The following is a 25,695-nucleotide window of genomic DNA, read 5'->3' on the forward strand; positions in this document are numbered from 1 at the left end:
CACCATCTGTTTATGAGTTTTCCTTCCTCCCTTGCCTCCTTGTGAATTACGCAGGATGAATGATGATCAGCCCTACTGTTTCAACCGCTGGGGTACTGGCCATATCTCCCGATATTGCTCTACCTCACCTAAGTGTGCCTGGTGTTCTGTGGCCCATTCCACACGCACCTGTCCATACCGTAAACCTGTCACTGATGCTTCCACCTCATTGTCAGAATCATCATCAACTCCAGAGACTGCATAGGAAATGCCCTCGTTGTGGTGAAGCAGGAGTTAATGTTTGGCATGGATGTTCCAGACGGTCGCGCGCTGCCACGAAGTCACTTCCACTGACACCAAAACCACAACCAGTGTCAACCGTCTCGTTATGCCCTCCTGAATCAGCTGAAATTTCAAAACTTCGTAAGGCTGTTGCTGCCTTGGAATCGCACTGTACAGCGCTAACGACACGCTTTGATGCTATTGATGTACGCTTCGATAGCTTGATCGTTCAGCAGGCTACCACTGCAAGTAACCTCGACACACTAGTCAAGGCACAACAAGTTCTCATAACCTCTGTTGCCTCACTTACTGAGAAGCTAGATACTGTTGCCTCTTGTCTTGCAAGGGTCAGTGGCCTCCTGCCAGCTCAGCCTCCTACACTTGGTGCACCATCTAACAGGGCTGCTTCTCCGGTACATGCTCGACCTGTCTCTCACAGCGTTAAGGGTAAACTTCGCTAGACTCATGCAACTACATGTCCTTTCATGTAATGCCCTTGGAATTAGACAATACTCCAGACTCACTGCACTCAGGACATATGTTTATCGCCATCACCCACAAGTAATACTTATTCAAGAAGCCTTCCCTGGTGGTGCTAAGCCAGGTGATGAAGCTCCAACACTCTCCGGTTATGTCTCATATGTACATAATGTCAGGAATGGCCTTATTACTTACATCCACTCTACTCTCCCTCATCAACTCCTTCGCTCATCAGCAGATATTAACATGACCTTCCAACTTTTTCAGGTTAAGATAGGTGATGGTCATATTCGATTATGCAATGTTTACTCTGTCCCTGGCTTAATTAAACTCTCAGCACTTCCTACACCTACAAACCTTGGCATGATCTACATAGGTGACTTCAATGCCAGACACACAGATCTAGGTGATGTCTCTCTGATTCCCAACCGCAGTGGAGTTCCTCTGCTCAACTACATCCATCGTTACCATTTAACCCGTTGGGATACAGGTGGTGCCACACACATCCGGCGGGGGGCACTCTTGATCATATCCTTACATCTGGGCTCGTGGCATCACATGTATCCTGTCATTCTGTTCCCTCGCTCTTTTTCTGACCAGGTTGCCTTATGTCTACAGTACGCAATACAGACTTATCCAAGTGACCCCTATCATCGTACCCTCATCACCATTCCACCCAAGTACTGCCTAACATATGTCTCATACATCTCCTCTGTCCTACCTACCATTGATAAACACTCTTCAGAACACCTGTATAATTCTTTGGTAAAAGCTACCCATGACTTCTATCAACTATATATTACGAGACCTCACATTAAAAGCCATCTTGTTGCCCATGCTTGGACCTTGGATCAACACATTAAGCAAACAGAGAGAGTTGCGGTCGATGCTGGCCTTGCCTTTCAGACACAACCGACACCTAATCATCTACTTCAATATCAGCAGGCGAGGGATGATTTAGTTGCTCTCCAGAAGTGTGTCTACACTGAATCATGATATAAATATACTGACCTAATTAACCACCAGACTAGCGTCGGGACCATGTGGTATTTCATCAAAAGGCTTGTCAAGAAAAAAATCACATGTGCACTTCATCACAGTCCACAAGCATATCCCCAGGATCTCATCACTACTTGGTCAACCCAGTCACGGTCCAGTAATCTCCCTGCACAAATCCAAGAAGCACTTTCTTCCCAGAGCAATTTACGCAACCTTCGTCTGATGGCTGCATTGTTGGAATCAGACGAGGAGGACAAAGAGCTGATCACCGAGGATGAGCTGCGACGTGCTGTTATGGGAAATAAAAATTCTGCTCCTGGAGATGATGGCCTTACTTATCAAGTGCTTCGTCTTCTCCAGAAGGTTCCTGGAAATCCTCTTCTACAATTGTACAATCTTTGCTACCTACATGGATATGTACCAGCTGCCTGGATCATTAGCACAATTATTCCTACCCCAAAACCTGGAACTGATAAATACCAGTCTATCTCCCTCACCTCATGTTTTAGTAAAGTGTTTGAGCGTATATTACTAACCAGGCTAATATACCGGTTACAAGAAAAACTTTCTCCCCATTTGTGTGTCTTTCTTCCACAAAAGAGTACTCATCACTGTTTAGCTGAACTCTACTCTCGATTGTCCTCCAACAATGAAGTTGCCTTCCTTGATCTCAAAAGTGCTTTTGATATAGCCAACAGGGATATAATTCTTGATCAGCTTGTCGAATTTGGTGTCAGAGGAAACCTTCTGAAGTGGATAAACGGTTATCTCAGTAACAGAAAATCACGTGTTTTCTTTAAGGGTGCATGTAGCTCCTATGAAAATTTTGAGCTTGGCACACCTCAGGGCAGTGTATTGAGCCCATTTCTTTTTAATACATATATCCACCGTGTACTCTCTCAGACCCTCCCTGCTATCCCTGGAACCACTGTAACCTGCTATGCTGATGACGTCTGCATCCACTCTACTACCCCTCGAGACCTTCAGCGTGTCCTTCAAGACTTCTACAGGTCCTGTACCTCCCGTGGCCTCGTACTCTCCCCAGAAAAATGCAGAATCTTCTCTGCGCGGAATCTCAGAGACCTACCAGTGTTCATTATGGGTGGGAATATTATACCTCACTGCGCACAGTATACATATCTAGGTGCACCAGTCAGGATCACCCCTGCTATACCTGCACGACAACGAATCCACCCCATGGTGAAAAACCTTCTTGATCGACTGGAGCCTCGCTTCACTCCCATCAAGTGGCTTGCCACCAGGGCCACAGGTATATCCCGTGGCTAAAACCCTCTATATCCTCTGCCTTAGGTCAGTTGTTGACTATTAACTCCTGCTTTAATTCAATTACCTGGACAGGTATTACAACCTCTAGAACTGTTCCAAAATAGAGTAATGAGGTTTATCCTAGGATGCCCTCCTTCCACTCGGATAGTCAACATGCAGACCGAACTCATGCTACCTCCATTAATAGAGAGAATTTATGCCAATGTAACTTTGCTTTCTGTTAAATGTCTACACTCTGCACAATTTACTCCAAACTTCTCTGCTGTCCTCAGAGCATCACTCGACGAAGATGCACCAAGACCTCAACTCCGGCCAGGGGGCCATAACCTAGTTAGGGCAGTATGTGAAAATCTTCGACACCTTAATATTGGTGTACCTGAGCAAGCAGTCATCCAAGATTTGCCACCATGGTGGGTTCCTATTCCTGCTGTCCCTTTCACACCAACCTCTAAAGATGCCCACACCAGTCTACAGAAACAGCTGGTTTTGGAAACAATATCCAAAGTGTCAATTTCTGTTCTTGCAGGACACCACATCTACGTTGACGGCTCAGTACATGCAGATGGAAGTGCAGCATGTGCTATGTTCTCCCCCACTTTAGAACCTCCTGAGGGTGGGTGGCATGGTCACAGGTTGCCAAACTCATCCAGTTCCACTTATTGCAAACTTCAAGGTAAAAGGGATGCAGTAACTCTACTTGTTAGAAGAAATGTGAATGGATTGGTGATCTGTGACTCCAAATCTGCACTCCAGCCACTGACATCTTCTAGGTCCAGCTGTGTCCGTGTTGTGCGAGACGTACTGTGTCAACTCGCTGCTGCTTACAATGCCTCGCTTGGCGTGTCTTTCATGTGGATGCCCTCCCATATTGGGCTTGCTGGGAATGACATGGTGGACAGTCTTGCTAAAGCTGCCTACACACTGGACCTTGATGACAGAAATGTTGAGCCCTCACTTCGCTGCCTTAAACATAGAATATATTCAGGAGCTTTTGCCTGTACAGTACAGCGTAGGGATGCAGAGAGGGGCACTAGTTTTTCCATACAACATCATGATAACTTTCTGCAGAGCCGACACAAGTACCGGCGTCGTGGACTCATGGTGCGTAGGCATAAAGTCGTAAGTGCCAGGATGAGATTGGGATATCGTCCTGTGTGGCAGGTTGGACAGACACTAGATATACCACACTACACCTCATGTAAATTGTGTAACCTTGCTAATGCCGATAACCTTGAACACTACTGCCTTCAAAATTTACTTCAAACCTGTCAATATTTACTCAAAGATGACCACCTAGACGTAATTTTGACTCGTCATCCACACTTTGGTGGCTGCTAAACTGTCTGTTGCAGTTGTTGTGATAATGGAATACGAACTCATATATGTTATTTTTGTAAATGATATACTGATGATTCAATGCCCTTAATTTTCTTTTTTTTTTCTGTTAATTTCTGATATGCTGTATGTAAAATTGTTTGACGTCGTTGGGCGTAATAAATTTATTAAATAGTCGTAAATGCCAGGATAAGGTTGGTATATCATCCTGTGTGGCAGGTTGGACAGACACTAGATATACCACACTACACCTCATGTAAACTGTGTAACCTTGCTAATGCCAATAACCTTAAACACTGCTGCCTTCATTGCCCTACTGTCAGGAATCTGTTACCTCAAGGACAAAATTTACTTCAAACCTGTCAATATTTACTCAAAGATGACCACCTAGACGTAATTTTGACTCGTCATCCACACTCTGGTGGCTGCTAAACTTTGTGTTGCAGTTGTTGTGATAATGGAATACGATCTCATATATGTTATTTTTGTAACTGATATACTGATGATTCAATGCTGTAATTTTTCTTTTTTCTGTTGATTTCTGATGTACTGTATGTAACTGCCAATATGTAACTTTGTTTGACGTCTTTGGGCGTAATAAATTTATTAAATAATCTCTCTCTCTCTCTCTCTCTCTCTCTCTCTCTCTCTCATATATATATATATATATATATATATATATATATATATATATATATTCAAGTTGAAGTAAAATTATAATACCTGAGAGTATTTGTTATTACGTTCATGTTTTCCTTCTGTTCTTTTAAAGATAATCAAAAACTTCCATTTACTATTGCTCTTATGCGATTTTATTTTTTTAAAAAATGAGGTTAATGTTGGATTTCATAAAATACTAAGATGGCCAACGACCTTAGTAAGAATATCGGTCACTTTTTTGGGTTTACAAACTCGATGTTATCGTGCTGTTAACACTGTTGTCGTTTTGACATAGATTCTGTCTGTCAGTGCACTATCACCCTTAAACGAACTTTTTTTTTTTTTTTTTTTTTTTTGTAACCTTGGCAAAAACATAATTGCTACAGAAATGTTAATTAAAAACGTAATTAGTTTTCTTTAGAAAACAATGAAAGAGCGCTATATCAAAGATGTCCTTTCACAAATACGAGTTTGCACTTCTAGTGAGGTATTATATTATTATTAATTTTATGTATTTTGTTTTATCTGACGTTCTTACTCTTCTTTTAACAGATATTTAACGATAATATAAATTTTTGCTCTTATAGATCATATACCTTTACAATTATATCCACAATATTTTTTGGTGGAAATCAAATAACAGAGAAAGTTAGATTGAATCGGATTATGAAGACAGAAGTCAAAATATGTGAATAATAACAAAGGACATGGTTGGTGAATTGCGTGAACAATTCCTGATATGAATAACTCACGTAGAAACTCCATTTTTTAAAGCGGTTCAAAAACAATGAAAAAAATAGATTCTCGAATTTCCCGAACTTGAAAATAAAAGAGGATTATATGTGTATGTGAGTGGTGTCTTTAAATCTTCCTCTACATATACACAGAGTTAAAGGAAAATTTAGGTAAATTTGTTAGAGTTTGGTGGGCTGAAAAAATAGGAGGGATTGGGTAAGATATGAAGCTTAGAATTAAAAACTTCTCAAGTGTTTTAAATATGAATGAAAAGGAAACTTGAAGGGAAGAAACTTTAGGGAAAACTAAGGAAGGTTGATTGTAAGTGGGCAACAAGAATTTCAGATATTTAACTGTTACAACAAAAAGGTTATCTCAGTATTTATTTGAATGCCAGAAAAAGACTTGGTATTAAAATTATTACTTGTGAGATAATAATGCAGAATTATTATCACATTCAAAAAGATGAATATGAGTGTATCTTTAGAGGTAGATAGAGAGAAAGAAATGTGAAGTTTTCTTTTATCTGGTTGTGTTATTTCGAGAGCACTAGTCATTTCCGTTACAATTTAAATATATATCTTTTTTTTATTTTATTAAGAAATATTCCTTTACAAATTATATTTTACATTTTTGTATATACATTATAATATCTACTATAATATAAAAAATTACAGTCTTATTATTTTTGTAAATATCTTTTTAAGTTAGAAACATACTGATCTGTGAAAATATTTTTAACATGATTCTTATATCCAATGATATTTACATTAAATGTATTTAACAGTTTATTCTTTATACACTTGATAATTTGCTGGTCAGCACTTATTCCTAATTGTCTTCCCATCCAGATACTTGAAATATCTACAATTATTACCATTGCTGTATTTTCATCCATTTTCGAGTTAGCTTCGAAATCTAGTTTTATAATCCTTAACCTATTATTAGTGTTCAATATACAACATTTCCTAAGCAATTCGAATACCCAGAAAAACAAAGTCTTAAACAAAGGACATAAATATACCAAATGCATATTTGTTTCTATGTATCCACAACCGCATTCATTAACACCTTTTATTTGCATCATAGCTAGCCTATCATTTGTACTTGAAATTTCATAAACATATTTAAACAAAATCTCTCTACTTTTATTTTCTATATACTTATCATTTACATGTTCCCAAATTAGTTTCCCGTTGAATAGTGGATACAATTTTTCAATATTTGGAACATATTCACTGTTTTTCATTAAATGTCCATATACCACAGATAAGATGACCTCTAATCTGTGGATAAGATGTACTGAAATTCCAAATGGAATTTGTATTTTCTTTTTTATTATATTATATTATATTATATTATATTTTGTTTTATATTATATTTTGTTTAAAGTAGCATGGTCACTGGAAGACAGTTAGCTTAGTTTCAAGTATTTAACTACCCCCTTGGTTGTTAACAGCTCACTGCCTTCCTGCGGCCGTTTCTGGTTTTAACCTAACCAGCCAATAATGCTTTGCTTTCTTCCTGAGGTTGACGGAAACTTAAGTCAGTTACGAAGGATCATTCCATCGCTAAGGGTCTCGTAACTCGAGCTCCTATTCTTGATGTAAGAATACACTTTGTACCGCTACCCAGTTAACGTGAAAAGAACATTTTCTACATGTCCTTTGAAGTGACGAAGAGTATTATCGCCATGTAAACTTCTGTTTAATCTCGAGCAGGAAGAAGCTTTCTTTCATCGCAACCCAACTCTGCACTTACTTCGCCTTCGTCCCAGGATGATATCGGTGGGTCTGTAAAACTCAGGGGGAGTTTTTTTTTTTTAAGTCAATCCGAAATCATTTAGAGGGATAATGCCATCCCATATAAATTTGACTTCCAATTATCATCGCTTACTTTTTTTTCAATAAGTTTTATTTTTTCATACCTGTCAATTTTGTAACGAGTTCATTCCCTTTAAAGTTTTGTAACGACTTCGTACCCTTTTGTTGGATATCATAAATTGTACTTCGTGGACTCCAGTTTGGACTATGGGTTTATATTTATTTACATAAGATTTCCAAGGTATGCAACTTGGCAAGTGTTATAACGTGCTTCACATAATAATTTGATTTTAATATGTATTTACACTATTGTTGTGTTGTATGTAATTAGACATTTGGTAATATTTAAGGTATTTGGAAGAAGCTGAATTACTGCGGTTCCCCCTTGCTTCACGATGGTCAACTTTTGTGTATTAGGTGCCGCATCAGCATCTGGATGAATTAGGATATTTATCAAATACAATAAATTACTTAATTTTTTTTCACATTTTAATTATCCTTATTTAATTCCTGATGTTTGTAAATTAAAATTCAGCGTATGGCGACCGTGACAGGATTTAGCATTATAGGTTAGGTACGTGATACAGAACGTTAATTGCGGTGTGTTCGAGGTTTCTTCCTGGAAGGGGTTGTTATAATTTGCTTATTTCTTTAATCGATTTTTTGCTGTTCAAGAAGAGTTCAGTATACCATTTTTACGATTCCGTAAGAGTTTTTTGTTTACTTGGCAATTGATTTAAAGTTCTTTGTTAACCATTTATACGGTTCATATTTTGTTTATCCCTTTGCGAATAATTAGTGCGTATTTGAGTGCTTCTATTTCTCGTTATTTTGAGCTTTTTGCTTCGTAATAACGTTATTTGTAATAAGTGGTGTTTACTGTTTTGTTTAGAAAATTCTCGTTTTGTATTGCATTAATATACTTATTATATATATATTGGTGCTTGTTTGTTTATTTGTAGTTGTGTATTGTATTAATCATACTTTTTATATATTTTGGTGCCTGTTTTGATAGTCATAATGGCTGAATTGGTAGTGCTAATTGGCCAGCGTAAGATTATTAGGAAGAAGGTTACAGATTGTGCCAACCGTTCCTCGCAGTACCCTTCATTAGATAATACTGCTAAAGTATCTGAACGAGGTGTTCTCCTGGATTATAGGAACCGATTAAGTGACTTGGATTCTAAAATAGATTCTAAAATTTTCAGGGGAATTTAGAGAGGAGGATTTGGAAGCTGAGCTTTCAGCAAGTCAATCTTACCATGATAAGATTTCAGGTATTTTGCCTTTGTTGGATGTAAGTTTAAGTGCTGGAAGCCCTCAACTTTCATTAACTACTGATATTGCTAGGAGTCTTTTGAGGCAACCCACTGCCCCTCTACCCAAATTCCAAAGTAAGGAAGGTGAGGATTTTTTGAAATTCATTAGAGAATTTGAAACCACGACCCAAAGTTTTAATTATCCAGACAGGGACTTGCTCTTACTTTTGAAACAACAAGTAGAAGGTAGGGCTAAATGTTTACTTGGCTCATTGGAGGCCGACAAACAAAGTTACAACGATGCCAAAGACTTATTGACTAAGGCATTTGCCTCGACTGAATTACGAAAATCGGCTGTAATTAAGAAATTAACTTTTCTAAATCTCAAAGAAGGAGAGGACCCTTTTGTCGTCTTTTCAGAACTTAGAAATATAGTCGAAAATTTCAAATTAACTTTTCTAAATCTCAAAGAAGGAGAGGTCCCTTTTGTCTTCTTTTCAGAACTTAGAAATATAGTCGAAAATTTCAAATATTTGCATATTGATGTTGAGGAGGTTGTTAGATATTTTGTTTGGTCTGCAATGAATGATAGATTTAAGTCTCATCTGGTTCATATCACTAATGTGACTCATCCATCATTTCAGCAAATTGTAGATAATTTCTTTACAGCATGTGAAAGGTATGAACAGGGTCAGACGAAAGGTAAATTGTCTGTCAGGGATAAAGTTGTAACTCATTCAAAGCCATTACAGGCAAAGACTAGTACCATGGCTCTTAAAACTAAGACTGTTCCCGCCAAAGCTTGTATTTTTTGTTCCAAGGCCGGTATTTCTGATAATGATCATTTAAGTTACAAGTGTACTAAGTATGCTACCCCTTCTGACAAAATTTCTTTATTAAATTTGCATAAAGGTTGTGTAAAATGTGGTAATTTCAATCATTTCACTAAAGCATGTAAGTTCAGATTTCGAAGACCCTGTTCACATTGTTTGCAGTATCACATGGAGTATCTTTGTGGGAAACTTAGTCCTGACAGGTGTAATAGTAAAGAAGAGTCTTCCAAGGAAGCAAGCAGTGGGATAGCAGTATTGCCAAATGTTACCACAGGTTCAGTTCTCCCTACTTTCACACTTTATGTAAATGGTCAAAATGAGCTTTACAGGGGTCTTAAGGATTCAGGGTCACAAAATACTTTTATATCTAGCAAGTTAGCTTCCTCTTGTAATTTAAAGTCTTTGACTACCAATGTTAAACTTACTGTGAAAGGGTTTAATGGTCAAAAGGAATATTCTACTAGTCTTGTTGAAGTCCCTATAAAGCTGGGGAATGAAATCTTTGCTATTTCTGCTTTAGTTGTACCCTCTATAAACCTGCAATTAAATTTACCTTGTCTTGGTCAGGTAGTTAGTGTGATGCAGAGTAAAAATTTTGTATTTGCTGACAAGTTTTTATCAACCAGTTCTCAGGGCATTGATGACATTCAGCTTTTGTTAGGAGTAGATTTTTCACATTGTCTTTTGGGAAGAGATGTAGTGATAGGGAGTCCTAATTCGTCTGTGTATATTGAGACTACTTCAGGAATAATGCTGATGGGGAATGTTGATAGGTTCCTAGTTAATCTTACTTCACTTAATGGTAAAGATAGTTTAGCCTCGAAACCACTAAGGGGCGGAAATTCTAATGCTGAAAAAGGTACATATTATAATATTCCTTGCCATTCTTATTTTGTAGCTACTACTGTATCTATTAATGATTAATTTAACGAGCTCAATGACATGACGACAAATTGTTCATTCACTGTACTTTCAGATAAAGGAACTATTGATAGGAAACTGCAAGAAGCAACTGATCAAATCCTGAATATGGAGAGCCAATTTTATTTGAACTATGATCAGAAAGTTTATAGTGACGAATCTAATCAGCTCAATAACTCTCTCGTGGATTACACTTTGAGAAATTTGCACACGAGAAGTGATGGGCGTATAGTTGTTCCCTTGTTATGGAATGGAAAGGTATCACACCTTCTTTCGAGAAATGAGTCTCTTTCCAAGGCTATTCTTCAATCTAATTTGAAAAAGTTACTTCGTAAGAAAGGTTCCTTACAGTTGGTGGATAACTGCATAAAGGAACAATTAAATATGGGAATTATTGAACCAATTTTTGACTTGGAAGTATTTAAGGCTGAATACCCTAACTATTCATTCTTACCTCATATGCCAGTTTTTAAGCCAGAAAGGGAAACTACGAAATGTCGCATAGTGTTTCTTTCTAATTTGCAGGAATCCTTTAAGAAACTGTCATTGTCACATAATCAATGTATGTATGCTGGGCCTAACCTGAATCAAAAGCTTTCATCTGCATTTCTTAATATTAGGTTTGATGAAAAAATTTTAATTTTTGATTTGAAAAAAGCTTTCAATATGTTGGCTTTAAGTGAAATTGGTCAGTCTAGACTATTGTTCTTTTGGTTTCGGAATGTTAGCGCAGGTGATTACACCCCCGTTGCTTATAAAAATGTCAGGCTTTCATTTGGACTTCGGTGTAGCCCATTTCTTTTGATGACTTCATTGTATTTTATGTTAATTTTAACTTCCAGTAATGATTCAAGGATTGATGAACTGAAGAAACTTATTTATGCCTTATCATATATGGATAATGGTGCTATTACCATGAACAGCTCTGATGACCTAAGGTGGGCCTATAAGCAGTTAGATGACATATTCAGACCCTTTAAATTTGAAACTCAGCAGCTGATAACCAATGATATTGATCTGCAGTCTGACATGGATCAGTCAGTTATTACTCCTGAAGTCAATAAATTGTTTGGGCTTGAATGGAATAGACTTTCGGATGATATTTTCACTAGGCCAATTAACCTTGACCCAGGAGCTAACACTAAAAGATTAATTCTTAGGTCCATTGCCTCCCAGTTTGACATATTTGGTTTCAACTTGCCTCTATTTAACCGATGTAGGCTTTATATGCATAACTTGCAGTGTCAAAAGGGTTTGAATTGGGATCAGACTTTTAACAGTTAACAGCTCAAAGACTGGAGGAATATCTGTAGGCAATGTAATTCATCGCCCCCTCTCAAAGTAACTCGGTTTGTGGGTCGAAGGGATGGTGAGTATAATATAATTGTTTTTACTGATGCCAGTTGTGACATATATGGGTGTGTCATTTATCTACTGAATGTTGAGTCTGGCAAACTTACCTTTGTTAATGCTAAAAATCGGTTGGTTAATACCCAATTGAAAGGTAAATCCATACCATCTTTAGAGATCCACGCCATTAATTTAGGAGTTGAACAATCTATTGATCTTTATTTGGATCTTGCTGGTCCCAGTTGCATAAAACCTATAAAGGTGACAAAGATTTGTCTATTTTCAGATTCTTCTTGTGCCCTGCAATGGTTAATAAGTTCTTCTCTTCAACTTAAGAAAATGAACCAATGTTCTACTTTTGTAATGAACAGAATCTATAGCATACAAAAACTTTGTGAAACATATCCTGTTCAATTTGGATTTATTAATGGCAAGGAAAATCCTGCAGATATGGTAACCAGGTGCACGTCATATAAATTATTGATGAAATCTTGTTTTCTTTCAGGCCCGGACCTGACTAATATTCGGACACCTGACATGCAGTTCACTATTCCTAAAGAGGGTTATCTTTCAGGAAATTACTTTAATATTTCTAATGTTCCTTTAGTTAAGAGAGAATGCTTGGTTAATATTTCAGATTTTTCAGATTTCAGGAGACTGGTTTTGCTGTACCGTCGGTGTATAATATGCATATACAAATGGAAAGCTAAAGTGAGAAGGGAAGTTAGGGTACAAGAAAAGAATTTTTTCTCTTTAGCTCTTGTCCATTTGATTTTGAATGATCAACAAAATCACTTTGCTGATGTTTTAGAACATTTGTTCAAAGATTTTTCTGCAGTAAAGGCTATACCAGGTATAGTTTCTCAGTTGAATGTGTTTGTTGATAACGATGGCATTTTGAGGGTGAAGAGCAAATTTAAGAATGAGAAAAAATTTCCTATTCTATTATCTAGGGACAGCCATTTAACTAAGTTAATTATACTTGATATTCATCATAAATTAGCTCATTCTGGGTGCTATGCTGTTCTCGCTGAACTCGGAAGACACTATTTTATTCCTAGAAATTTTTCATTGGTAAAAAAGATTTTGAGGCAATATGTTCACTGCAAAAGATTCAACGCAAGACCTGTTAATTTAAATCAAAATTGTTACAGGGAATTCGGGGAAGACCCACCAGCTGTACCTTAAGGCAATATTTTCGTTGATTATATTGGTCCTTTTACAGTTAAGCTGGAGAAAGAAAATATTAAGGTATGGCTATTATGTTTTACTTGCACTTGGTCTCGTGCAATTAATTTGAAAATTTGCAGAACACTTAGTGTGCCTGATTTTCTTAGGGCATTTTCTATTCATTGCTTCGAATTTGGCATTCCACAGTTGTGCATTAGTGACCTAGGGTCACAAATAGTTGCAGGAGCTAATGTTATAACTTCATTTTTAAATGATTCCCACACTCAATTGTATTTTGAGGAGAGAGGTGTTAAACCTTTGACTTTACAACAGTATTTTAAAGGGTGTAGTCAGTTAGGCTCCATGGTCGAGGTTTGTGTCAAGTTAACAAAGAGTTTTCTATATGGGTCCATCAAGAACAATATTCTTTCTTTCTCTGATTTTGAGTTTACTGTATGTCAAGTTGTCCACTTGGTAAACAAACGGCCAATATCTTTTAAAGAGGCTCTTAGGGATAGTGCAGCGGAAGACCTTCCTGAACCAATAACTCCCGAAATGTTAATAAAAGGGTATGAGCTTTCTTCCCTCAATATCATTCCAGATTTATCACCTTTACCTGAGGATAAAGAATTTGTTCCTTGTAGAACTACTAATGAATTTGAACAGTTGTCTAAAATTAGGAGTAAACTTTTAGATATTTACCATCATGAGTTTTTGCAGACCCTTTTAAGCCAGGCGGTTGATAGAAAGGGTAGATATCTCCCTGTAACTCATCATCCTCTAAAACCAGGTGACATTGTTTTAATTAAGGAAGATAATACGAAGATTAAAAACTATCCTCTAGGTCGAATAAAGGAAACTTTCACAAATGATATTGGGGAAACTACACATGCAAAAGTTTTCAAAGGCCGTACCAGAGAAGTTTGTAAACTCCATGTTAATAATCTGATACCTTATCTTTCTTTAGATGATGATGTGGACTTTAAGTCAAATGATTTGCACAACATGGACAAATTATCACCAGCTTCTGAGAGGCCTAAAAGAAAGGCTGCTGTGGAAAGCCGGAGGAAAACATCTGAAATGTTGAATTTATAAACTGATAAATTTAAATTTGTATGTAGTGTAAATAATTTATTTGGTAAATCTAAAAAATCTTTTTGGATTCCTTCCCCTGCAGTGTACTGAAATTCCAAATGGAATTTGTATTTTCTTTTTTATTATTATATATTATATTTTGTTTTATATTATATTTTGTTTAAAGTAGCATGGTCACTGGAAGACAGTTAGCTTAGTTTCAAGTATTTAACTACCCCCTTGGTTGTTAACAGCTCACTGCCTTCCTGCGGCCGTTTCTGGTTTTAACCTAACCAGCCACTAATGCTTTGCTTTCTTCCTGAGGTTGACGGAAACTTAAGTCAGTTACGAAGGATCATTCCATCGCTAAGGGTCTCGTAACTCGAGCTCCTATTCTTGATGTAAGAATACACTTTGTACCGCTACCCAGTTAACGTGAAAAGAACATTTTCTACATGTCCTTTGAAGTGACGAAGAGTATTATCGCCATGTAAACTTCTGTTTAATCTCGAGCAGGAAGAAGCTTTCTTTCATCGCAACCCATCTCTACACGTACTTCGCCTTCGTCCCAGGATGATATCGGTGGGTCTGTAAAACTCAGGGGGAGTTTTTTTTTAAGTCAATCCGAAATCATTTAGAGGGATAATGCCATCCCATATAAATTTGACTTCCAATTATCATCGCTTACTTTTTTTCAATAAGTTTTATTTTTTCATGCCTTTCAATTTTGTAACGAGTTCATACCCTTTACAGTTTTGTAACGACTTCGTACCCTTTTGTTGGATATCATAAATTGTACTTCGTGGACTCCAGTTTGGACTATGGGTTTATATTTATTTACATAAGATTTCCAAGGTATGCAACTTGGCAAGTGTTATAACGTGCTTCACATAATAATTTGATTTTAATATGTATTTACACTATTGTTGTGTTGTATGTAATTAGACATTTGGTAATATTTAAGGTATTTGGAAGAAGCTGAATTACTGCGGTTCCCCCTTGCTTCACGATGGTCAACTTTTGTGTATTAGCTGCCGCATCAGCATCTGGATGAATTAGGATATTTATCAAATACAATAAATTAATTTTTTTCACATTTTTAATTATCCTTATTTAATTCCTGATGTTTGTAAATTAAAATTCAGCGTATAAGAGGTCATTTTATTAGTACTTCGTAATATATTTATCATACTATCATAAAAACTAGGGGTAAAAATAGAGCAATCCTGATGTTGGCATTCATTTTCTATATGGTAGGTTGCTCTGACTTTACAATAATAAACAATTATTTGGTAACCAAAACAACCATCTTTTAAACATTTTCGAAATGTGCTAAACATGATTGACCTCGCTTTACACTGGATATCAATAATTCCACAGCCACCTCTTAATTTTGACAAAAACATAGTTTTCCTTACAACAGGTTCACAGTTGCTGCTCCACAAATATTTGAAAATACTTTTCTGAATTCGTTTTACATAATCCACTGGAGCTGGGTATACATGTACCGTATGCCACAATTTTGCAAGAATTTTACAATTTACAATTATTGCTCTTGAACATTGTTAATATTCGGTTATGATAGATCACAATGATTTTATTTATGCTACTTTCTAATATATTCCAGTTCAAATCTAGACTCTGTTGATAATCGTTGCTATGATATATGCCTAAAATTTTACAATAAATCTTCAATACTTTTAAACCATAATCTACCCATGCTACCTTCTTTCCAGTTACAGAGACCAAAAATTTAAGTTTTACCTCTATTGAGAACTGCACCTGAAGCGTTCTCATACTCTACGATAACACTGAAACATTCTTCTAGTGCCATATCACAAGTAATAATACATGCAAATCATTTGGCAACTGTAATCCATAATTAAACAACCTCTTCTAAATCCTTCTGTAAAACTCTTCCTGATAAATGATAAATAACATCATAGATAATGGACAACCTTGTCTTACAGATTTATTGACAGGAAAAGGGTCAGAGTTATGGCCATTTATACATAATATACCTTCAGCACCTGAATATAACATTTTAATCCAATTAACACCATTGCTATCAAACCCAAAGCTTTGTAGTATTCTAAATAGAAAATTATGATCGACACGATCAAAGACTTTGACCAACCCAAGTTCATCAAGGCTGCATCAGTGTTACTTTCATTTCAATAAAATATTAAATCTGTAATAATAAAATTAAAATTATTTGAATTATTTTCAACAAACAAAATTGCTCCTGTGATATTATCAAGTGTAAAATCTTTTTAATCCGTCTTGATATGATTCTTGTTATTATCTTAAAATCAACATTAAACATTGCCAATGGTCTGCAGTTATTAATTATATCCAAATCCCCTTTCTTAGGTATGATGGATATATCCCATTGTTCATCTTTGAAACATTAAGGTTCCTGAACACAAACTTTATTATTTCAATAAAATCCCCTTTAACAATATTCCAACATTTCTTATAAAACTCAACCGGCAATCCATCTATCCCCGGGCTTGTGCCATTTTTCATGCCCCGAATGGCATCTAACACTTCTGTTTCACTGACTGTTTTTGTTAATATTTTATTATGTTCATCTCCTATAACTTTCTCTATAATATTCAAGAACTCATTTTGTCTATCCATATCACATTCTTTTTTCCTGAATAAATTCTCAAAATGTTTTCTCATATAATCCATGATGGCTTTTGGGTTTATTATTTTGCTTCCATCATTTCTTTTTATTTTACCTAAGAAAAACTTGCCACTTTCTCTCTTCCAAGTAGATACTCCGATACCTGCTCCCCTTTCAAATGGTTTTCAACTTTAGCCTTTACCTTTATACCTTCACTTATTTCATTTTGAATATCATTTATTCTTGATTTCAACTGATTTGCAATATCAAGATTACCAGTCTCTAAATTAGCTTTCCCCATTGCTTGCATAAACTGATAATTTGGCAGATTTAACAGACCGTATCTTTTGCTTATTTTCTTGTTTTGAGTATTTAATGAAGAAAGTCTCAAGTTAATTTTTTTGCAAATTCCCACCACAAAATTATATTGCCAAAATTACATTTCTTTCTTCGAATAAATTCCCAGCATATAGTAAAATTATAATCTGAGGTAATATAATTTTCAAGTATACTACAGTTCAATGCCCCGTATCCCTTCCCTATTTTTAAAATATTTTCTAATCTTAAGGATAATTTTAAAGCACGGTTAACTGTATGAATGTTAGATATTTTGGGGGGAATCTTTGACATAAAACCTATCCAGTCTAGAACCATAACCATAATTATCTCTCAGAAAAGTGTATTCAGTTTGGTGATTTATGATAAACCAAGCACCCTTCAATTTTGAACTATTTTTTAGGTCCAGAATCGATTTTGACAGAAGATCATTATCAGGATTTGAGCAATCTCTCATGCTTGTAATGATATTCCAATGTCCACCCATTATCATATTACTAATAGTTTCTTAAGGAATGTAAAATATCATTGCCAAACAATTTCTCTCTTTCTCGTTTTTATCACTGCCTGAAGGAGCATATACATTCAAAATTCGAATTCAATCATTTAATACTCTACATACCGCACTTATAACGAAACCATTTACATAAATTTCTGAATATAAAATTTCCACATTGGACGCGTTATTAATTTGTATAGCTAAACCTCCTTTAAGATTTTGAGAATAATTTATGAGAATCTGACAATACCTTTCTAGGTATTCAAATTTACTTCTATCTTTGATATTGTGCTCTTGAATAAAAATGATATAAAGTTCATAAAAAGACATGAGATTGATTAACTTCATCTGCTTATTTACATTATTCAACCCATTTACATTCATTGTGGCAACATTTAACGTGTATGTATTGAATGTCAAAGTATTAAACGGGAAAAGATGATGATAGAAAAAAAAAGTTTAACCATGCTTTGGTTTCTTAGAACGATCTCTATACATATTGTCCGAGGAATCACTTTCATCCGAAACATCAATATTTTTCGTGTCCATTGCCTTACCCTTTTTAAGAGTTATTCGTAATTCATTGCCAACATCATGTTTAGTATGCCAAGTCCAACTTTTCTTATCAACATTGTGTAGAACCCGAGTTTCATCTAATTCCAAAGCAGCGATTTCCCTTTCTTCGCTTACAAACCCACATTCCTCGGTAGTATTTTGACATTTATTAACATTTGTATATTCCTCCTCATTGTCTCACTCATTTATATTATTTACATAATTTCCTACATTTATTGCATTTACTTTATCGTCTTTATCTATTGCATGGTGAACCATTGCTTCCACTAATGTAGTTTTCATTTCACATGTTCCAATCTCCTGTGATTTAATAGTTCCTTCAAACTGATAATACTCTCCTGTGTCATCGTCGTAGTCGTCATTAACAGGCTTTTCGTTCTTCTCGTTTGGTATTCCCTGCCTTTCTTCTACAACTGGGAGAGCCGATTGAGGATTGTCGACATGTTTCCCCTCATCTCCAATTTCTACTTCTACAATATCTTCATGTTCCTTAACATGGGTCTACTCATTTCATACTCACAATCCTTTATCATGTGTCCTTCTGCTCCGCATCTATAGCATGTACGTAGTCGCAAATTATAAATAAAGGACATAGCATAACCATGGGTTGTAATGGAAGAAGAGATATTTTACTTTAAGAGCATTGCAACTGTCCGACCACCTGTCGATAATCCTTTAAATAGGCCACATGAAAACCTGTTTTTTCTTATATTCTCAACTTTTTCCATATATCGACAAAACTAGAGTTAAAACATCATCTGGCATTTCGAATGGTGCATTCCTTATTAATACGTAGGTTATAGATGAACTTAGATTCTTAACTTGAACAATTCCACTCTTGTCTAAACTGAATTCCTTGTCTTCATATCTCTCCATCGTTTTCTTAAATACGCTAGATACCACTTTTACTATTACTCTATCTCTACTCACTGACTGCACACCTATCACTTCATCCAGGGCAAGTCCCTTGCTCTTAAAATGGGCGTCACTCACTATTTCCATAGTTGGATAAACTGTAAATTGCAATCCAAAGGAGTCCGTCCTCAGCGGTGCTGAAAACGTCCCCATTTTCCTGAAGTTTATTTTTTCCTCAATAGATGGCGGTAGTGTCGTCCAAACCCGACTGGGATTCGGGTATGCCAGTTACTTTCGACCGTGTTCACCTAATACAGGGCTATAAATAGTTCAATACACCGAAAAAAACACCAATAAAGAAAGTCACTATATTCAAACCATATTAATGGGTTACTCACTACATTTTGAAGTGTAGCCTTCCTATAGAACACTGGAAAGACTACTCAAAACAGAGAGCGGTCCAAACGTCGTCTCAGTTATTACTGGTACTGAGCATTCGTTCACTTGTGATAATTTATACTTACATTTCCAAGTGATCTTTTTACCAAAGGCACAAACTTGCTCTTATGGGCTACGGTTGTTACCAAACGAAGCACCAGGGTGCTGGGCCCTGCAAAGTCCATAGATTCACGCCATAAAATTCTCATAATGGTAACTGTTTACAACACCACGCTCTCCATTTACTCCAAAATAATGCAATCCTGCAGTTCTCATCTTCTTGCACAGTAATTAGGTGGTTATTTAAATTCTGGGAAAGCAATAATTAGCAAGATATGTCGAGGAGGGGGAAGGAGTTTTAAAAAGAAAATAGTTCGGCTTCCTCACTAACCGACTTGGAACAGACATGTCAACATAGTCAACCAAACAGAATTCGTGATGCCAGCGTACACTTAGATTCAAAAGTCCGCCGACACTCAAGGGGAATCGTTCGTCAGAGGTTTCTATTGTTACCATGACAAAACAAAGAAAGAGTTGGTCTTCTTACTACCTTCAAGGAAATGGGCGGAGACTTGTCCAACCTCAGCAAACGCTTAAAAATATTACAAATCGAGTTGCCATATTTCATTCTGTGGTATCATTTGTCCCTCGAGTATTCACTACAAATACATAAAACACACACACACACACACACACGCATATATATATATATATATATATATATATATATATATATATAATATTACTTTTAATATTCTTCTGAGGAGCCCAGTAAACACTTTTAATGAATGGGTAGGTGGCTGGGGGGGGGGGGGGGCGCCTAGGTAGTGGGGGGGATTACTCCTCCCCCGGGCAGTCCGACACTGAAGATTTTGAGGAAACAAGGAAGTCATTTGTATTTTAGAGGTTGTGGAAAGAGGTTAAGAAATTCTTGATACAACTTCTAAAATATTGTATCATTGCCTCAATATAATTTGATAACTGTTAATGTTCCATGAAATATTGCTAACCTAATTCATAATTAGTTCATTTGTAGTACCTAGTAATAACCGAATAAATAGCCTTTGTTGTTCTAAAGTTGATTAGTAACCAAAGTTAACTATTAACTTTGCATGATAAATAATCTGTGATGGAAACAGTAAATACTGATGACTGCATAGCATTTTAAATACAATCAGAATCTAGTTTATTGAATCGAAAAGGAATTGTATTGCGGTAAATGAAACCACTATTACATTCTAGCAAAACCTTTGAGAAATTTGCTTTATTGATAAATCATATATAAAAGTCTCTTGTCCTCGGAACGACATAATTTTCCGAGATTTTGTAATGAAAGTAAGAAATACTAATTTTCCCGTTATATATTCTCTAATTTTCCAAAAAAAATATAAGCACAAGGGGCATGAGCACAAAATGATTCCCTACACTAATACCTTGGCTGTAAGTTATCAGTGATTATGTAATTACTAGTAGCTTTATCTTCAGAAAATCACGTAGCTTGATTACGCTGACTTCTAATAATCGTGATTCAAATAGGCGTAAGTCTCCATGATCAAGCTCTTATTTGTGTTCCTTTCATTCATTCTTTATTCATTCATTTATTAAACGTCCTCGGTATTTCTAAGATAAACGACCTTCTTTGCCAGTATTCGTCTTAGGCCGTCAATTTTAGTTCTTTGTTTCTCACTATTCCTCCACATAAGAAATCTCTCCTGAGCGGCAGCAAGAAACGCCTGCACTTGACCATTCAAACCTGGAACCTTTCGAAATTTGTGTGAAGCCAAAACGAGATATTCCTTAGCTGGATTCAAAAATAAGGCATTTTGAGCACTATTTCACTCACATTTTTTATGCAATTTCAATCATATTCCTTTATAATTATTCCAGTTAACGAAAATATCTTGGTTGATTTTAAAGCAAACGGGCAAATTATCCTACAGAGTACTTTCGTAATGAGCATATTAATTGGAAAACTTGTGGTATATGGAGGACTACAGAACATAATGACCTATAGTAACTAAATAGTATAACTTCGAGCCGGACAAATGTTGGTATAAGGATTCTTTCTAACGAATCCTTCAAACACTCATAAGACAACGACTCTCTGATTAAAGCTGTTATTGTTCCAAAATCTACCATTATGTGGATGGGCATTTAAGTCTAACAAAATAATTCCGTTATCGCTACTCGATGATAACTATCTCCAATTTTGCCAAAGGGCCTCAGTAATTATCAAGCAAATTAAAGCTCTTGTAAAAAAGATTGAATTAGCAACACAGCAAAGATTTTACAGTATATATTTAAAATTTTAGTTTAAATGTCAATGCCAACCGTTCTTAGCCAAAAATACGGGCGGAAAAAGGAAGGTAAAAAATTTGATGAATAAAGGGCAAGTGACTTGCGAACTAAAGACTGAGATGGCACATCCCCTTGAATCTGAATGACTTGGGAAATATTTTACAGTAAAGTATCTTTATGTATTACAAAATGTTTCTATCTATGAATATCTAAAGGCCTATGAAAGTCTTTAGCATTCTAAAACTAAGTTTTTGGAAGCATAATACAATAATTTTTATTGGAAACATTGCAATATCAAGCGAAAATTTCTCCTGATATGCATGAATGTCTAGAAATCAATTTATATGGTGACCAATTACTACATTCACTACTGTAATCTCTCTCTCTCTCTCTCTCTCTCTCTCTCTCTCTCTCTCTCTCTCTCTATGAATGTCCTCAAGGAGTCTAGGCTCGTATAACTCATCTATGGCGTTTTCATGAATACTTTACAGCATCGAGCCATAAATGAAACTGGAACAAGACTAATGTCGGATCTCCGAACAATATAATGTAGCTGTTAACGGAACGAATGGTTAAGTTATGCCACTCTATTAATTTCTACATGCTTTTACAGATTCTAGATTTATATATATATATATATATATATATATATATATATATATATATATATATATATATATATATATATAGTGTGTGTGTGTGTGTGTGTGTGTGTGTGTGTGTTTTGTGTATTTGTATTGGGTAGTTGAGATGTCAAATGATACCACAGCATAAAATATGGCAACAAGATTTGTAATATTTTCCAGCGTTCGCTGAGCTTGGACAAGGCTCCGCCTATCTCCTTAGAAGTAGTAGGAAATGCAACTCTTTATTTGTTTTGTCATGGTAACACTAGAGACCTCTGACGAGCGATTCTCCCTGAGTGTCGGCGGACTTTTGAATCTAAGTGTACATTTGATATACAAAATATAGTTAATAAAAAATTGAGTGATTACTCAAAGGTGTCACTATTTGTAAATTGCATATTTTATGGACACTTTTGAGTAATTAATCCCTTTTTGATTAAGTATATTTTGAATATACAGTATATCAAATGTACGCTGGCATCACAAACTTCTGTTTATGGACGCTGGCATCACGAATTCTGTTTGGTTGACTATGTTGACATGTCTGTTCCAAGTCGGTTAGTGAGGAAGCCGAGCTATTTTCTTTTTATAACCCCTTCCCCCTTCCTCGACATATCTTGTCAATTACTGCTTTCCCAGAATCTAAATAACCACCTAATTACTGTGCAAGAAGATGAGAACTGTAGGATTCCATTATTTTGGAGTAAATGGAGAGCATGGTGTTGTAAACAATTACCTTCATTATATTAATTCTTATGTTCATTCAAAGTTGCAGGGGTGCTTGAGATAGCATTATGTATTATCAATAACCTACGAAAAATTAGGACAGGTGTAAAATCCTTATCAGTATTTAGACAATCTGATCCTCCTAATGATAAAAAGGGTATTTGAAAACTGGTGCTGCAGCAGAAAAGCAGTGACGGATAATTAAAATATCGATATATTCTCTAAAAGAATTAATTCCGTTCCATGTATTTCTTGGTCACTTGATTTAGCAGAATAATGGTATCAAGCTCTATTTCCTTTGTTGCAGTTATCCCCCCCAAAAAAAAAAATTTAGCATTTTTTTTTTTAATTATTACCTTGAAACACTTGAGTGTTTTATGGATCCCACGATTTCAGTTAGACTCAAGTCAAATACATCCGAAGTATAGTTAAACATGATTTCTTTTCTTTCTGTGATAAATACATCATAGCTGTTTAAATTACAGATTACTTTTCTTGGCTGTCATGATAATAAACCATGACATGGAATCCATGGAAAAATCATAGAGCATTATATAGAATCGTGCAGTTAATTTTCTCTTTATTTTCAAGTATGTCTTGTTGATTACAGGGTCATCCTTCATGTATGCAGAGTAAGTGCTTATAGCTCTTCTCCCTTAAGCATTTTTTTCATTCTTTATCTCATCACTAATTTAGCAACTGGATTGCTGTAACAATAAAATGCTTTTCTTAATGTTTTTTCCCCGTTCAAATTGCAAACTTTTCAATCGTCATTACGAGGTTTTCTGTCAACTGATGTGCAAACTTACAACTTCCTCGAGTGATGATCCTTATTATCTTTTAATTTCTAACGTAAAAATACAATTGATTTCCAATAAACATCCTTTCTCCTCTTTCCATTTCTTAATTGACCTCCCTTTTCGACCCTTTCCAGTAATTTGAATTTTTGCGGTTTGTCCCCTAACGATATTTCATCCGTTTTTCCTTTGCCTCGCTTCCCCACGAAGCAATGTTATAAATCCTCGGTTTTCATCTTCTAGTTTTTCAATGAAGGTTTAAATTGGCCTTCCTTAAAAATTATACCAAGACATTCAATTTACAGAGTAACTCGTCGCCGTCAGCTGACAACATTAATACTTGCCAGTCCTTCTGTGGTAATTTGGCTGCACCTGTTTGTTTTATTCTTTGATCAAGACACTCTATCCCAGTATTTGTTTTTTCTTTTCCTCTTTTTTTTTTCTTTTGCTGTGCCATCGGAAGTACCATCTTGATTCCTTATACTTATACTATCATATAATTGATTAAGTATAATCACTGCAGGATCACTTGTATTTTATCATAGTTATTAATATTGTTATTTTATTATCATTATTATTGTAGTATTAGTACTAGAACTTTTATTACCACCGTACCGAGTCCAACAAAGTTAGAAGACTAGTTTTCTTTCCATTAGCCTGTACCTCCGTTCATCTAAATTTCTTTCTGTCTACTTGTGTGTATATATTTGTACATCTATGTGTGCCTGTTTTTCCTATCACACTTGCCTTGCCATAGCAACTTTTACACAGTTGAAGGATTCATGTCAAACTTATTACGAAATAGATCATCAGGAATAGATTTCTTTGAGGTGGATTCGTCTGTCTGTTTGCCCATCAGTTTGTCTGCCTTTGTCATAATTAACATACCTTTGCAACTCTTACTGCATGAATGAAAGAATAACATGCCATCACCATTCCACTCACATGATTGAAGGGATTCAAGTTATACTTGTTACAACAGTAAGCTGTCTGTCGGTCACCCTCGTCTCGTCATGGCAATTCGTACATACTTGAAAGTTTTTCATTTAAACTTACTAGATGTGTGCAAAGGGATACTGTTCGTTTGTCCATCCATTTATCTGTTAGTGTATATGTGATGCTTAACTTTTTATCATAACAAATAACTCAGTCACACTTTGTATGAAACTGGATAATTATACATGGTGTGCATTAAGTAAATGGTCTGTCTGTCTCCTATTACATGGAGGAACAGACTGGAGCCAGACTTTGTAAGATTTTAATAATCTTTCATCATGTCAGTCGGGCTGCGGTTTTTTTTTTTTTTTTATAAAAAGATAATGAAACCTTAAAAAAAAAGACCTAAGATTAGAGCCCATGTGACCATAATGGTGTCTTTCTGCCATCGCTTCATGATCTCTTCAGATGAGGAACGAGATTTTTATCAGGTTTTCTCTGGTAAAGAGGGAAATTTAGTTGTTTCTGCTCGTTCCAAAGTAATTATTATTATTATTATTATTATTATTATTATTATTATTATTATTATTATTATTATTATTATTATTATTATTATTATTACTGGCAAAGCTACACCTCTGATAGTATCCCAGTGACGAAAGGAAATAATAAAATAGATGGAATAGTGTGCCTGAGTGTACCCTCGAACAAGAGAAATCTAATCCAAGACAATGGAAGACCGTGGTACAAACACTTTGGCAATACCAAGACTAGAGAACAATGACGCCA

At 35.7% G+C, this 25,695-nt stretch overlaps 1 protein-coding gene across 1 annotated transcript; it reads left to right on the forward strand.

The window, feature by feature from the left end:
* Positions 1–1,823: 1,823 nt before the first annotated feature.
* On the forward strand, positions 1,824–4,997 carry LOC137615863 (uncharacterized). Its single transcript, XM_068345551.1, has 5 exons — positions 1,824–1,897; positions 2,280–2,472; positions 2,644–2,842; positions 3,482–4,188; positions 4,582–4,997. Exons 1-5 carry the CDS (start codon positions 1,824–1,826, stop codon positions 4,792–4,794), a joined length of 1,386 nt encoding a protein of 461 aa, XP_068201652.1. The 3' UTR covers positions 4,795–4,997.
* Positions 4,998–25,695: the final 20,698 nt, after the last annotated feature.

The sequence above is a fragment of the Palaemon carinicauda genome, chromosome 22, assembly GCF_036898095.1.
Source record: "Palaemon carinicauda isolate YSFRI2023 chromosome 22, ASM3689809v2, whole genome shotgun sequence".
Taxonomy (NCBI): domain Eukaryota; kingdom Metazoa; phylum Arthropoda; class Malacostraca; order Decapoda; family Palaemonidae; genus Palaemon; species Palaemon carinicauda.

Coding starts and splice junctions, on each gene's coding strand:
- LOC137615863 (XM_068345551.1), top strand. CDS start 1,824: ATGTGCACTTCATCACAGTCCACAAGCATATCCCCAGGATCTCATCAC. Junction 1,898..2,279: donor GTCAACCCAGTCACGGTCCA/GTAATCTCCCTG, acceptor ATTACTAACCAG/GCTAATATACCGGTTACAAG. Junction 4,189..4,581: donor GATATCGTCCTGTGTGGCAG/GTTGGACAGACA, acceptor CCTGTGTGGCAG/GTTGGACAGACACTAGATAT.